Source organism: Ranitomeya imitator, chromosome 6, assembly GCF_032444005.1.
Source record: "Ranitomeya imitator isolate aRanImi1 chromosome 6, aRanImi1.pri, whole genome shotgun sequence".
In the NCBI taxonomy this organism is placed as follows: Eukaryota; Metazoa; Chordata; class Amphibia; order Anura; family Dendrobatidae; genus Ranitomeya; species Ranitomeya imitator.
The window spans coordinates 357,388,440-357,405,880 of record NC_091287.1 but is presented as its reverse complement, the minus strand read 5'-3'; the positions used below and the strand labels follow the sequence as shown (position 1 = coordinate 357,405,880).

General features: G+C 39.0%; 1 protein-coding gene across 1 annotated transcript in view; it reads left to right on the top strand.

The window, feature by feature from the left end:
• The window catches only part of ZNF407 (zinc finger protein 407), a 711,460-nt gene that overhangs the window by 511,171 nt on the left and 182,848 nt on the right, over nt 1-17,441 (top strand). Inside the window, exon 8 of the mRNA XM_069730962.1 lies at nt 7,158-7,336. Coding sequence (XP_069587063.1) covers nt 7,158-7,336 — 179 coding nt within the window. The remainder of the gene's footprint in view (nt 1-7,157; nt 7,337-17,441) is intronic.

Genomic DNA, 17,441 nt, shown 5'->3' with positions numbered 1-17,441 from the left:
AGGGGGCAAGCACTTTTTCGCACCACTGTATGTAATCCATGTGCAGTACGTATTGTCATCTGTGCTACCGGGAAAAAAAAGGATATGTGCACGGCCCCATAGATTATAATGGGTGTGTGTATCTCCAGTACTGACGTCACACTTACCGTAAACACGGTATGTGAAGGAATTCTTAGAAAGTATCAAATTGTTGAATTGGACACGTATTTGAGAGTTTTCATGAACAGCTACCAAATATATCATCAACTCTGAGGCTATATTCACACATCTGGGTGAATTGTCCGTGTGTTGTCCAATTTTTGTGTCTCATGGATCCGTTACTTAGTTACTAATTTGAATGTAATTTGAATTAAAAAATTTAAATTTTTTAAGAAGTCTGTTTTATTGGCTTAAAATGAGAATAAACCTATTTTTAGAGGAAAAAAAAACAGATTAGAAAAAACATGAATGCAATATTGATGAAACTAGCATTCAACGATTCTGATACCTGAGAAAAAAATGGTCCAATTTCTCACAGATGGGTGAATATAGCCTAAGAATCAACTCCAGACTTTTTTTTTCTTATTCCTTTTCTTCACAGCTTATCATTTTTAGACTAAAAGCTGATTCCATTTATTGTTAAAATATATATATATATATATATATATATATATATATATATAGCTGAAGAGCCCGGCGTTGCCTGGGCATAGTAAATATCTGTGGTTAGTTATAGCACCTCACTTCTCTTATTTTCCCATCACGCCTCTCATTTTCCCAATCACATCTTTAATTTTCCCCCTCACATCTCTCATTTTCTCCCTCACACCTCTCATTTTCTCCCTCACTCCTCTCATTCCCGCCTAACACTTGTCATTTCGACCTCACATCTGTCATTTTCTGATCACTACACTATTTTCCCTCACTCCTCTCATTTTGCACTCACACATTTTCATTTTCACCTCACACCTCTCATTTTCACCTCAGTATATACATGTTTGTCATCTCCCTTATATATAGTATACACCTGTATGTCATCTCCTGTATATAGTATATACCTGTATGTCATCTCCCCTGTATATAGTATATACCTGCTGTGTGTAATCTCCCCTGTATATAGTATATACCTGTATGTCATCTCCTCCTATATATAGTATATACCTGTATGTCATCTCCTCCTATATATAGTATATACCTGTATGTCATCTCCTCCTATATATAGTATATACCTGTATGTCATCTCCTTCTATATATAGTATATATCTGTATGTCATCTCCTCCTGTATATAGTATATACCTGTGTCATCTCCCCTGTATATAGTATATATCTGTGTGTCATCTCCTCCTGTATATAGTATATACCTGTATGTCATCTATATATAGCATATACCTGTATGTCATCTCCTCCTGTATATAGTATATACCTGTAGGTAATCTGCTCCTGTATATAGTATATACCTGTGTGTCATCTCCTCCTGTATATCGTATATACCTGTATGTCATCTCCTCCTGTATATAGTATGTACCTCTATGTCATCTCCTCCTTTATATAGTATGTACCTGTATGTCATCTCCTCCTTTATATAGTATATACCTGTGTGTCATCTCTCCTGTATATAGTATATATCTGTGTGTCATCTCCCCTGTATATAGTATATACCTGTGTGATCTCCTGTATTAGACCTCGTTAACATGTTATTTGCTCAGTATTTTTACCTCAGTATTTGTAAGATAAATTGGCAGCCTGATAAATCCCCAGCCAACAGGAAGCCCTCCCCCTGGCAGTATATATTAGCTCACACATACACATAATAGACAGGTTATGTGACTGACAGCTGCCGTATTTCCTATATGGTACATTTGTTGCTCTTGTAGTTTGTCTGCTTATTAATCAGAATTTTATTTTTGAAGGCTAATACCAGACTTGTGTGTGTTTTAGGGCGAGTTTCGTTTGTCAAGTTGTGTGTGTTGAGTTGTGTGTGGCGACATGCATGTAGCGACTTTTGTGAGATGAGTTTTGTGTAGCAACATGCGTGTAGCAACTTTTTGTGTGTCGAGTTGCATGTGACAGGTTAGTATAGCAAGTTGTGTGCAGCAAGTTTTGCGCATGGCGAGTTTTGCGCGTGGTGAGTTTTATGTGTGGTGCCTTTTGAGTATGTGCAAGTTTTGTGTGAGGCAACTTTTGCATGTGTTGCAACTTTTGTGCATGTGGCAATTTTTCCGCATGTGCAAGTTTTGCGTGTGGCGAGTTTTCCATGAAGTCAGTTTTGCACTTGTGGCGAGTTTTGCAAGAGCCTAGTTTTTGCATGTGGCGAGTTCTGCGCGTGGTGAGTTTTGAGCGGCGACTTTTGTGTTTCGACTTTTATGTGGCGAGGTTGGTGTATTTGTGGTGAAATGTGTGCTGAGGGTAATATGTGTTCAAGCACGTGGTAGTGTGTGGCGCATTTTGTGTGTGTGTTCATATCCCCATGTGTGGTGAGTATCCCATGTCGGGGCCCCACCTTAGCAACTGTACGGTATATACTCTTTGGCGCCATCGCTCTCATTCTCTAAGTCCCCCTTGTTCACATCTGGCAGCTGTCAATTTGCATCCTACACTTTTCCTTTCATTTTTTCCCATTATGTAGATAGGGGCAAAATTGTTTGGTGAATTGGAAAGCGCGGGGTTAAAATTTCACCTCACAATGTAGCCTATGACGCTCTCAGGGTCCAGACGTGTGACTGTGCAAAATTTTGTTTCTGTAGCTGCGACGCCTCCAACACTTTTCCTTTCACTTTTTTCCCCATTATGTAGATAGGGGCAAAATTGTTTGGTGAATTGGAAAGCGCGGGGTTAAAATTTCACCTCACAACGTAGCCTATGACGCTCTCAGGGTCCAGACGTGTGACTGTGCAAAATTTTGTTGCTGTAGCTGCTACGCTTCCAACACTTTTCCTTTCACTTTTTTCCCCATTATGTAGATAGGGGCAAAATTGTTTGGTGAATTGGAACGCGCGGGGTTAAAATTTCGCCTCACAATATAGCCTATGACGCTCTCGGGGTCCAGACGTGTGACTGTGCAAAATTTTGTGGCTGTAGCTGCGACGGTGCAGGAGCCAATCCCAGACATACACACACACACACACATTCAGCTTTATATAGTAGATATATATATATATATATATTATATATATATATATATATATATATATATAATATATAATTGCCTAGAATACTACTTCCTGCAATTTGTGCCAACTTCCTGTCCGGAGCTAATGTCCGGAGATAATGTCCGGAGCTAATGTCCGGAGATAAGTGACGTCAACAGTGTCCAGTGTCTGATTGGTTGCCGCCTGCTGCGAGCGACCAATCAGAAACGTGCCGTACTGTGACACACTCCGCCCGCCATTTTGGTGTGATTTTTGAATTTTTACCTCACAGCAAGTTTCTACTGCGTGGAGGCGGGCCCAGTGACGTTGCTCTTCAAGCTCCTGCCGAATTTCGTCAAAAAAATGATAATACCATTTACCAAAACTATATATATTTAGTTGTGAAGTGGTTCAGTGACATTTTCACACCAATTTTGAACTTTTGTTTGGTGTTTTCTCCATATACTGCCTATTATTCACTGACTGTTATACTGAGAGACTGCCGTTTATTAACCTCTTCTTTGCCACATTGGGTATATTGCTCTATTATTTGCCACATAAGGACATTGTCCATTATTGCCCAGCAATTTCTCTGCAATATAAACTGCCTATTTATTAATATCTGCATTCCTGCAAAGAACTATTGCCTATTATTAACTGGCTATTTTCCTACTACCTGACATTGTTCTTAAGCAAAGAACCGTTGTTGTGGCATTTGCCACAACACGCAAAGTTGTCGTCTGATGTCTTTCATCCCTCCCCTCATAAGCATGTTCATGGATCCTGTGTAACTGTACCTTAAATAACAAGAATTGTCAAGAGCTGGTGAGTGCAGCCATTTTTTGTTCTTTCTTACTATTATTTATTAATTGTATTATTTTTACATTTGAATAAATAAAGTATATATGGATTCTAGACTCTCGATTCTTTAGAATCGGGCTGCCATCTAGTCTAATATATAATTGCCTAGAATACTACTTCCTGCAATTTGTGCCAACTTCCGTGGCTTTGTCCGGAGCTAATGTCCGGAGCTAATGTCCGGAGATAAGTGACGTCAACAGTGTCCAGTGTCTGATTGGTTGCCGCCTGCTGCGAGCGACCAATCAGAAACGTGCCGTACTGTGACACACTCCGCCCGCCATTTTGGTGTGATTTTTGAATTTTTACCTCACAGCAAGTCTCTACTGCGTGGAGGCGGGCCCAGTGACGTTGCTCTTCAAGCTCCTGCCGAATTTCGTCAAAAAAATGATAATACCATTTACCAAAACTATATATATTTAGTTGTGAAGTGGTTCAGTGACATTTTCACACCAATTTTGAACTTTTGTTTGGTGTTTTCTCCATATACTGCCTATTATTTTTGTTCTTTCTTACTATTATTTATTAATTGTATTATTCTTACATTTGAATAAATAAAGTATATATGGATTCTAGACTCCCGATCCTTTAGAATCGGGCTGCCATCTAGTATATATATATATATATATATATATATATATATATATATATATATATATATATATATATATTATTACATGTATTATGTGTATATTCTTAAGATGATCTCTAACCCTTAAGTAATCCATAACATAAAATATATTCAGAATAAAGCAAATATTTCATATTTGGGATAAAACAAAAATATTAAAGTAATATGTGCCCATCTCATACACTGTTTTCTGGATAACACAGGCACCACTGGGAGACTGCCAGTTCTTAAAACTTTTTTGTTTTGTTTTGCTTGACATAGAAAAATGACCACCTGCTTCCTTTTGACAGTGAACCAGTCATTAAGGAACAACTGATATTTGCAACAAAGAAATGTTCTCTACTTCTTGCCTTACGTGATTTAGGTGCCAGCAAAACACACACATTAAATGTTTTCAGTCTTATCCTTTTCACAATAATTTGCCAGGTAGATTTTTTTTATTCAGTAAATCTATAAAATATGGTTATCTAGACTAGATTATTTGGTTATCTAGATGAACTTCCATGTTTTATATTACTGGCCATCTTCTTTTAGAACTTTTTTCAATGGAATTTGGGATTGTTATTTAAAAGAGGTTTCATTGTAATTATGTGCTGAATGTATTAAAGTTCTCATGAGGTCAGTGATACGTCAGTGGTACCTGGCGGATAAACAGTTGGCTCTCGAATCTCTAACTTTCCGATGTCCCCAGCATGGCTTTTGATTAGCATCTGGCTAATCAGTACTCGGACATGTCTGCTCTTCGCCAGTCCTTGCACTGGCTTCCCATTCATTATTAGATCCAATTCAAGCTGCTTGTTCTCACCCTGAAAGCTCTCCACAGTGCGGCACCCCCCTGCATCTCCTTAATTTCTGTTTATTGGCTTACCCGCTCGCTATGCTCTGCAAGCGACTTTCGACTAACCTCTGCACTAATCCGTACCTCCCACTCCCGGCTCCAAGACTTCTTCCAGGTCACACCAATCCTCTGGAATGCTCTACCCCAAGAAATTAGGATTATCCTCAACTTATCATGTTCCCTAATAGAAGTGTGTGTGTGTATAGCCCATTCGCTGTCTGAAAATAGCCATCCATCAAAATCCACCGCAATCAATAGCACCACAAATACTGGCTGGTGACTAGCTTATACAGCCTTTATCCATCCCCCACTCCCTCAAGATGTCTGGACCATCATTGTAAATTATCCCCTGTACTTTGTCTCCCCACACCTCATTGTAGATTGTAAGCTCTTACGGGCAGGGTTGTCATTATTTTGCTTTAATTATTGTATTATTTTGAACGTTGTTACTTCTGACTTGTGTATGAACTGTTAAACTGTAAAGCGCTATGGAATATGTTGGCGCTATATAAATAACGATTATTATTGCTATCTGTGCTTCACGCTGCATGGATGATGATGTGCCAACTTTGACAAATAAAAAGGCTTGTTGGGGAATTCCGGAAGGTAAGAGATGATTCCAGTTTAGCCACCAGCTACCACTGATCTGGATGCTTGCCAGAGTCCCACGAATCGATCCGCTAATCTCTCTCTAGACAGTGCCTTGGGAAAGTGTTCATACACCATGAACATTTCTACAATTTTTCACTTTACACCCATAAAATTAAGTTTTCATTGGGATTTTATGTGATATACCAACACTAAGTGGCAACTATTTGTGAAGTGTAAAGGAAATGATACATGGTTTTCTAAATATTCTAAAAAAAAAAAAATCAGAAAATTCTGATGTGCATTTGTATTCAGCCCCCTAGAGTCAATACTTTTTGTAGGGCCATTTGTTTCTGCATTTACTGTTGCAAGCCTCTTGGGGTATATCTATACCATCTTTGCAAATAAGCTCTAGCTTAGTGAGATTGGATGGAGAGTGCTCATGGAAAGCAATTTTCAAGTCTTGCCACAGATTCTCATTGGGATTTAGGTCTGGACTTTCACTGAGCCATTCAAACACGAGAATATGCCTTTACCTAAACCATTTTATTGAAGCTTTGGCAGTATGTTTAGGGTCTTTGTCATGCTTAAAGGTGAATCAACACCCCAGTATAAAGTGTTTTACAGCTTCTAATAGGTTTTCCTCCAGGATTGCCCTGTATTTAGCTCCATCCATTCTCCCCATCATCTGTGACCAGCTTCCTTTTCCCTGCTGAAAAAAAGCATCCCCACAGCATTATGCTGCCACCACCTTGCTTGACAGTGAGGTTGGTGTTCTTCGGGTGATGTGCAGTGTTACTTCTTCACCACGCATAATGCTTGGCATTGAGCCCAAAAAGTTCCACTTTGGTCCCATCTGATCATATTGCCTTCTTCCACATGCCATGTAAGGGACATAGCTAGAACGTGATAGAAAATGCTCTGATCATATGAGACCAAAGAAGAATGTTTTGGGCTAATAGTAAAGTCATGGGATAAATGATTGTACTGGTGTGGATTTAGGAAACGTACATCTGATCCAATAAGTCCACAGTGCATGATGATGTGACAAATTAATTGGTAAATATCACAAAAATCTCCTTTTGTTATGCATAATTTTAATATTTCAACAAACATATTTCTATTTATCATTAGATCAAACTGCGCTGAAAATGTCCGCAAACACATTTTGCACACTGGCAAGCATGAAGGAGTAAAAATGTATAATTGTCCAAAGTGCAATTATGGGACTAATGCCCCAATGGAGTTTCGGAATCATTTAAAGGAACAACATTCAGACATTGAAAATCCAGACCTGGCATACCTTCATGCAGGTAGGCACTTGAAAATGTCTAATTTTCCTTTTTGTTAAATGTCAAATGTTTATTTTGGTGCTAGTCTTGTTTGTTCTTCTAACATAGTGAAACTTTACAGCAGAATATTACAAATACCAAATAATAAGATTTTATGGAAGCTTTTTAACAGTTTCAATATGTCTTTCAAATAAAGCCTTTTCATTATCTTTTAAATTCTCTTCTATCCTCAATCTCTTCTCAGTAAGGTTATTTTAAAGCTATGCATATAGCTATGCAAAAGTAAGGCTTATGACTAAGTACATAGGCTAAGGTTGGCAGCATTCGGACTTGTTATTGTAAAAAGCTGTCGGGCTACAGGAAAAAAAATAGATGTGTATATTCTTTATGTCTAGAACTTTACTAGCAGTAATTCTTTGAGCTTTTCACACTGGCATTTCATATGCTAGTAGCTGTTTAGAATGTTAAATATTAAGTAAACTCCAATGAAAACCATACGTTCACATGACAAATCACACCTCAAATCATGATGTCACCGCTGTTACTTCTAGAAAATGAAAGGTCTATGCTCATGTTATTAAATTGGTATAGTTAGCATGAAAAATATAAGCACGTTTGCAATTGATTCCCTTTTTTATTTACTTTCATTCAACTGCCGTGAGATTTTATTTTACAGTTTGTTTCCAAGGATATCGACCATCTTGCCTGAGTATGCACAGTAGATGCATTCTAGGCTGAGGAGTTAACTCCTGACAGCCCATCCACCTCTTTCCATTTCTTATGATTTTTATATAGCAGATAGTTGCTCACCTCCCTCCTCCTTAGTCCTTGCTCCTTGCAGTCTTGCACAACCCTCTTGCCCCCACCATCTCTGGAATGGCGCTGCTGCAGAAAGGTGAGTTTACACTGTTTTTGTTTTAATTTTGCTCCTCGATTAATTAAGCTGGGGTTGTCCAGTAGTCACTGTATTAATATAAGCCACTGACCAGAACGGTTACTCAAGGAGGTGTGTCCACCCTCCAAGCAATGAACAAGTGATAGAGACCTCACAGCCGTGTCCTGCTCAAGACAGAGCTTGAGAGAGCCCCTTTAAGTTATAAAGTATGAGGCAGAATATCCTCTGCTAGATAGCAGCATATAAATGACATAAGACTATTGGCCGTTATTTAGCTCTGCTACAATTTGCACCCTTCCTATGACTTGTGCTGCTGCACAGTCACAGTTCACTGCATCCCCTGTATTTTCCTGAACACTCAGTCTACATTTGTGAATAGTATCTCTCCCACTGTTTGAAATGATCTTTATAAATATACGCTCTCCCTAGCCGTTCTCCTAGTCAAAGTATCTTGAACATATTTTAGTCAGACCTACAGTGCAAGACAGTGTTCTGGATAGCCAACATTTCAGGCATAAGCTGAACTGAAGGTAAAATCTACAATGGAATTGTTGATTTCTGCAAGACCTTTCCCTTACAGTCTCTTCCAGTATGTTTTACTTAATTTCATTTATGTTTCATTCCTTATTTGTTAAGGTTCCTTTACACTTTAAATAACAGATCGGCCGACAGCTAATTCTTCCTATGAGCACATACATATGAACACTTGGCTCAGCTGAGCGTTCATGTGCTCTCTGAGGGCAGAGTATGCCACCGCCAATCTAAACTGGCAGTGACTAATCTGCCTGCAGAAGGATGGGGTTAACCTGATTGGCTGGTTGACTGCCTGCTTAGTCAAATCAATGCAGGGCCTAGGGCAGCTCCGACAGATCATGAGATGCTCTTTGTAGCCATTTTCCACTCTTGCACATTGAAGGGGGATCATAAAGAAGCAACCTTTCATTATTAACTCTGAATTTCTTAAAGGGAAACTGTCAGCAGGTTTTTGCTATGGAATCTGAAAGCAGCATGATGTAGATGTAGAAATCAGTGATGTATCATGTACTTGTCTTCTTGGTGCAGTTTTCATAAAATCCCTGTTTTCTCTGTTGTAGATGTAGCAGTGCTATGAATTCTGAGCTGTGTATAACCCCTCCCAGAGCTCTGATTGGTAGCTTCATGTGTACCCTGTACATTGTCAGCAAGCTGCCATGTATTACACAGATTAGTTGGACTGTCTAGCATGTGATAACTAGTCCTGCAGTGTTAATCTCATGCTGATAAAACTCTGATTGTATTGAAACTACAAGAAGTGGCTGAGAGAGTGACACATCCCTGGAATCAGGCTCTCTGCGCCTTCACTATGCTGTTCTCAGATTAAATACTTAACAGGGCATTTGAAAAAATAGGCTTTTCCAATTTGACAACTCTTTTACGTTACTATGGACATTATACCTATTGGCATTTTGTGTTGTTTGTGCATGGAGGTTGTCACTACTTAGTTCCTTTGAATAACTATGAACTAATAATAATAATAACTTGTATGAGTCCTGTTATGCTCAGTGAGTGTGATTTATGTGTCAGACTTTGTGTAAGACTTATTACTATTTGCTGTTTGTATTATTCCTGTTTACTGACTGGAAAGAAGTATCTACACTAGATCATGACAGCTGTCAATTTGGAGATGTGCACAACATACCCTTATATCCATAAAATAAATCCGAGTTGAGAATTGGGACAGGTAGGCTTCTCGACCTTCTCTTTTCATATACAGTAGCGCAAGGGGACTCGTACATAAATATAGATATGCTAAGACAAAGCCGTGCCTGAAATAATCATATTATGGAAGAAAATGATTACGATGAATGATGTGCCTGGTTTGGAGTCCAAAATATTGCCGTATTTCATTATGTTGTGCATTTTTGTGTCGGCACAAGTTCGGAGCCCTCCAAATGAACCTTCAGTGTATTCCTCAATGCCTGATAGAACCAGTGATTTAAGCACACCGTTCTCAGCCTTTTTTGTCAGCATTCGAAATGTTTCAAAGAGATTGACTCTTGTCACAGCTGTTGGTGTCAGACAGCCGCGTATAAAGCGCATCAAGATGATTGGCAGTTTATCATTCACGCTCCTTTGTAAGAAGCTTCACGTTTCGTCTGTGCCTTTCAATAAAACACCAACCGGTTTGAAAAGTGAAATCTATATTCAATTGAATCCCGAGCATTCGCACAACTTCCCTTGTAATTGAGAATCAGATATACATTTCTTCAAGCAGATGAATGAGTCAATCAAAGCCAAGTATTGTATATAGAAAGCAGCTGCATTATTGTCTGAATGGCTGTGTTGGTTCTAATTGCAGGCTGATCTTGTCATATTTTGTCAGTTGCGGCACCTCATAAGTAAATGGGAGGCGGAGGAATTGAGGAGTAAAGAAAGGTGACGTGCACACAGCACTACAGGTAGAAGTGAGGAGTCGCATGGTGTCTCGAAATGATGAAGACTTTAACTCTGCTATAGTTAGTATTTATCACACAAGCGGTACAGCAATGTAATGTCATAATAAACATATAGTTTGCAATTTCGGTGAATATAATGTATCCCCTCCCCCACCCTATTATTTTGCAAAATAAATAATTAAATATAAGTGATGCCGTATCCATGTTGATTGATTCAGCATCTATGAACTTTTTTTTTTGCACCATGTAATGCAAAGTTATATATAAGGATATTCAATCCGAACCACGCAAAGACCGAAATTGGCCACCGTATCAACTCCGATGGATTTTATGCTTTGGCTTATTCAGCAAGGAAATACTTATGGAAAACACTAAGGGCCCTATTTACGCTGGTCAATACAAGGGACTGAACATTCCTAAAACTGATCGTTTCCAGAATATCAGTTTCTCTAAACAGGCCGGCAATCACCTGATGAACGCATGAAATGATTTTTACTTGACCTTAGAAACCATCGTTCTCAGAAGCACATATTTCCGTGTACAATATGTTCTAACCACCCAGAACGATAGTAAGGACAATCTCTCTGTGTGCGTAATAGTGTTGGACTGGGGTGCCAAGGGCCCACCAGTACCCAATTCCAGGGCCCCACTTTTCAGCTACATGCAAATATGACATTATCCTCAATCACAAAGTTATATAACAATGAACTGGGTAGACATGAATATGATTCTGCCATTGTCTGTACATAGTGATTCATGTATATTGTCCTCATATAAGAATGTGGAGGCCCACTCTGGCACAGAGCCCCCCGGAGGATTCTCCTGTTCTCCTTTGGGCCAGTCCGAGCCTGGACTTACTTATAGCTGATCAGTGGTTTTATAACTTTATTGAGCTGTGTGAATGAGCCATTATCCACAGTAACCAACTTTTAGTTTCTCAACAGACAACAATTTTCCTTTACTGTATGCCCCATTAGGACATATGGACATAATAGAGACAGATCGCTAGCTGAAGACTACTCCTCATTAGTCAAAGCTAAAAGTTCGTAAGGCTAGATTAGCTGACATTCACAGTCAATATACAGACTGTGATGTTCAGACTGGCAGCGAGCCTCCTGATCAAAGCACAACAAACTCATATATATATATATATATATATATATATATACATATATATATATATATATATATATATAGAATGGCGGCCATTCAAGACCATGATCGTGAATGACTATCATGTGAAATGCGCATAACAACGAGGGCTTTTTCTATGAATTCATCCATATGTTACATATTATACTTCATTTCCAGTGCAATGGCTGCTGCAGTAAAAATGTATAGCCTGTCTGACTTCTCTGGAGTAAATTTGCTGGTCGGAGGTCTCAGAAGCCGAATCTGTAGTGATCAGGTAACATACTTTGGCCTGCTTCAATTGATAAAGGTGATTGTGTTCAATGAGCTACCCTCATCAGCACTTTAATGCTAAATATATATGATATAACCATGCAAGCTTATATGGTAGCAAACATTTACTCAATGTTGACTAAAGTGGCCATGTTGGTAGGCCTGCTCATCTTGTTGCTCATTATTACGAAATATATAAAGATCAATCCAGAAGAAACTCAGCTGACAGCACCACCGTACTAGGGAAATAACTTGTGCCTGCTCACCTGTGATGGGAGTCCTGACCGCCAGATCTGAGGTGCTCCAGCCACTGAACAAGTCCAATATCAAACAACAAAGAAGAAAGGAAAGGCGGCACTCACAGATCCATTCCGAGCGGTTACTTTATTGCTTAAAAAGCCATCACAGCCGGGGGTACTGAACAAACAGTGCGGCAAGCCTGACGACGGCCGTTTCACGCCCTCCTGGCGCTTCTACGGGTCAGTGTAGAAGCGCCAGGAGGGCGTGAAACGGCCGTCGTCAGGCTTGCCGCACTGTTTGTTCAGTACCCCCGGCTGTGATGGCTTTTTAAGCAATAAAGTAACCGCTCGGAATGGATCTGTGAGTGCCGCCTTTCCTTTCTTCTTCGTTGTTAAATATATAAAGATATTGAACACCTCATAGATGTCGCTAACAGCAGGCATGGGATGCAACTGAAAAGTAGCAGTGGAAGATGCTAGTTTATTAGGTCTCTTTCACATTTTTAAGTCCAAACATCAAATCAATCAAACAGTCCGACCACAGCAAGTAAGTGTGTGTTGGGCTTAGAAAGTACAGAGAGGCAGTGGAAGGCACAGTGATTGCATGTGCCTATTGTGGCTAGCATAGGAAACATTGTACATGACATGGGTGGCATAGTGACTGACGTAGGGAGAATTCAGATCGAGAACAAGACCAGTATATCCAAGCAAGTTTGAACAGGCGCCAACCAAAAAAACATACGTTGAGAAACTATAAAGGTTGCACCATTATTTACCAAAAATGATTACTCTAGAATATTGAAAATGTATTACTGCCATAGAAAATAGGAAAAAAGCGCTATATAATGTACACATGAGATATTTATCTGCAAAAATTGCTATGAAAAAAAGAAGGTACTTCTCACATAAATTGGCCAATGTATCTAAGCCCAATTACCACATCAAGGCGTCCTTATTAAATTGGGTCCCTGTCCTGTTTTATCACCTCCCCAGGGCAAAAAAAAGCCTACAATTTATGGGTCAGGAGTGGACCAGCTAACTACTTAAAATCACCTGTAGGGAGAATTCAGGGCATTTGTTGCTGCCATGGTAGCGCTGACGCCATTATTACTTTAATGGGGGATTGTGGCCCACATAAGGAACACTGTGGGTTTTGAGGCACTGTGGTTCTCATGTGGGCAGTATGACTGTCTTTGGAGGCATATGGTGAAAATTTATAGATCCTGGGCAACAGTCTTTGCAGTACCACCTCATAGTTGATCGGGTCAAATTAAAAAGATTTGGATAGTGAACTAGTGACAAGGTCATGTGCATCCAAAGTTACTGGTACACATAGGGAGTGAAGACACAAATTCATTGTCTATGATATAAAGATGTCAGAACACACAGTTGGTCACAGCTTGTTGTGTATGGGGCTGCATAGCCGCAGACTGGTTAGACTGCCCATGCTGACCCCAGTGCAATTCTCAAAGTGCACGTGGGCACGTGAGCATTAGAACGGTACAAGAGCGCAGAGTAAAAATGTACCCTGATGTGATAAATACATTTCTTTTTACATCAGTCTATACTACAGATTTGAAACATGACTATTCATTTAAATGCAGGAATCGTAATCTAAAATACTCTTTTAATACAGTTTTTCTATATTTGCAAGGATAGTTTTGCAGCAATATCTGCCACTGAGCACCGACTGATGCATTTCGTATGATTAATAATCACAGTTAGGTTCAAATACTAAAGGCCACATGAAATTAGACTCAAAATCAAGAATGTGGATCAGGCACAAACTCATTATGGATCAAAAGGTTACTGAAATCTATCGTGAATGAGAATGAGCTCCTAAGGAGTCTTGTTGACAAAAATCCAAGCTAGAAGGTACTTCGTGTTTTCTGCTACATATTCCTAGGAAATATTTCACACATATAGCAGAGCTGATTTTGTCACTGATCTGCTCTTCTTTTGTGCACCGTAATAACTCCCACAGTTAAAGGGAAATTTGGCAGAGTAAAGAACACACCATACTTGTAAAGTATAGACTAAATGAATAATGCACTTGTGATCTCATTTGTTATCTTTCTCATATAGCATTGTGGATTTTTTTGCATCCTGGTGGTAATTTATTCTTAACCTGCCAGGCTGTCCGTTAAGCAGGGGGAGGTGGCACGGGGTGGTGAATAGAGCTGGAGTGATAGAGGCTTCAGATTTGCAAATGCCTCTAATGCCTGATTTGAATATCAATTCAAACCATGATTTCTCAGTAACAGAGAAACACACTCACTGAAGATATTGCTGGACTTGTCTATTAAGGAGCTACATGCATATAAAAATAGTTTTGGGGAGTGATGTTTCTGACATATTCTCGTTAATGCACCTTAGTTGAATACAGTTTAGTTGTAATGAAAGATGCAGAATATACAAAATATATAATCTTGCAGACTGCAGAAATGAACATTTCTGCAGATTTTTATGATTTGTATCATCCCAGCTCAGTGGCATCCATACATTTTGAACCTTTCAATATGGGTAACTGTGCCATTTGATATCCAGACTAATGATTCCAGTACATGCACACAGGAGGTCAGTTTTTTACTTTCCGCAAACTACAGGATGACATGATCACCATTAACTTTTTCATGGCAACATTCAAACTCCTCTTACCGCCAAGCTCATCTGTATGTCCATGCAGCAGTTATTCTACTCCTTTTACTTACACTGTCTATCCTAATTTGTTAAACAACATGAGATCTCACAATTAGATATCAATTAAACTCTGAATACACCATAACACTAAGGCCCCAATTGTAAATTAATCAATGAGGTAAAGAGTTTTCTCTTTTAAATATAAATACTTTATTATACATAAACAAAATTCACATATATGGAGATAGAGTACCATACACCAAACAGGTTTACAGGGGAATAGAACCAGGTATAGTTACAAAAAGGCAATTCATACCATAAGCGCTTTTAGTACATATTACTGTATAGCTATAACAAGCCCAGACCATGATAACGGTTATATATATATATATATATATATATATATATATATATATATATATTAACTTTTGTGCAAAAATTGCTATAAATCATGAGAAACCAAATACTATGTCTGGCCCTTTAAAAGGAAGTAAGTAAGAGGGCAAAGGTACTTGTAAGATATATTAACTAGACGTAAGTACAGCACCTGGGACATCGGAAAATAAGCTGCAAGTGCAGCGTAAAGATCCCGCTTTTAGTGCTAATAAAGTATCAAGTTCCAATTGTGCCCGCTATAACTTACACAATATGAAACCTAAAACCAAAAAAATTAAAACCATAAACGAACATGATTATAAAAGAATGCACCCATAATAGACAATACTTCAAAGGAATTATCCAAATCCATGACCCTCATTTAGTCCATTAGGGACTAAAGTGTTCAGCCTGAAAATCCAGCGGCTTTCCACTTGAGATAACACTTTGAACAAATTCCCTCCCATAATACCCAAGGTTACCTGATCAACTGTCATGAACCGAAGATTGCTAGCATCGGAATTGTGAACAGCTTTAAAATGTCTAGCTAAAGTTTTTAACTGTTCATTCTCTTTTGCATCTTTGGACTTTTCTATGTCGCGTATATGTTCGCGTATCCTAATGCGAAGTTCACGAGTAGTCATGCCAATATATGATTTATTGCAAGAGCAATAGGCCAAATAAATTACTCCTTGTGAGGTACAAGTGAGATATTTCCGAATTGAGAAAGTACGTGATTTGTCAGAGTTATGGAATTCCTTACTCTTGACAGTGTTTGCACAAGCCTTGCATTTTTTACAGGGAAAGAAACGTTGTATCTCCCCAAAAGGGTTCATCTGGATAGGTTTTTTTGGACCATAATGACTCCTCACAAGTAGATCAGACAGATGTTTTGATCTTTTAGCTGTTATAAGAGGTTTAGATGTCAAAGTTTTCTTTAGAATGGGGTCAGTTAGTAAAATGGCCCAGCGATTTTGTATGATTTTCGTTAATTCTTCCCATTGGCCATTGAACGTAGTAATCAATTTTACTTTATCAAATTTGGGTTTCTTATCTCTATTCGTATAAAGGAGCGGATTCCTTGTTACATTACAAGCTCTATTATAGGCATGACGAATGGGTCGATGGCCATATCCCCTTTCACGAAACCTAGAGTAGAGATCAGATGCTTGGGTTCGGAAGGCATCTTCGGTAGAGCAGATTCTTTTTGCCCTCAAATATTGTCCCACCGGGATGGACCTGATAGCAGAGGGTAAATGAGATGATTCGGCATGTAATAGCGAGTTGGTGGAGGTGGGCTTTCTGAAGATAGTGGTGAAGATTGAACCATCTTGATTGACCGATATGTCAATATCCAAGAACGTGACTCTACGTCCAAAGGAGTAAGTTAGGTGTATATTTATGTCATTGTTATTAAGATGTGTCATTAGGTCATTGAGTTCATCTTCAGTGCCCTCCCAGACGAACATAATATCGTCGATATATCTTATCCAGTTGTGGATTTTATCCACACCTGGAATTGAAGAGCACTGAAAGATGTCTTGTTCCCAAAGACCTAAGAACAAGTTTGCGTATGAGGGGGCACAAGCCGCCCCCATCGCAGTTCCTTGCAATTGTAAAAACACCTGTTCTTTAAATGTAAAACAATTGTGTGGGAGCACAAATTCTAAGAGTACCAAGAGGAATTTTACCAATTAATTATCCAGATTACTGTTGTGCAAAAGCCATGATACAGCTGCCAATCCTTGAGAATGTCTAATTGACGTGTACAACGCCTCTATGTCAGCTGTAACTAGGATCATATTGTTTTCTAGGTGGAGTTGATCTAGTCTCCTTAAGGCCGCAGTTGTATCCAGGATATGTGAGGGCAAGCTAGAAACTAAAGGTTTTAAATAATAGTCAATAATTTTGCAAGCTAGTTCATTAAGTCCCTCATTATCCGAAACAATCGGTCGGCCCGGTGGATCGCTAGGATTCTATCTTAATTTGTGTATGCATAATCTTCAATGTAATTCTATGAGAAGCAGCTTTCTGTCCTTTCTGCCTCCTGCTGGTAAAAGATGACACATGAAGTCTATAACAAGCAGGAGACTGGCTGATGTTGCATCACTTATTGTACAATACACTGAGACTCTGCA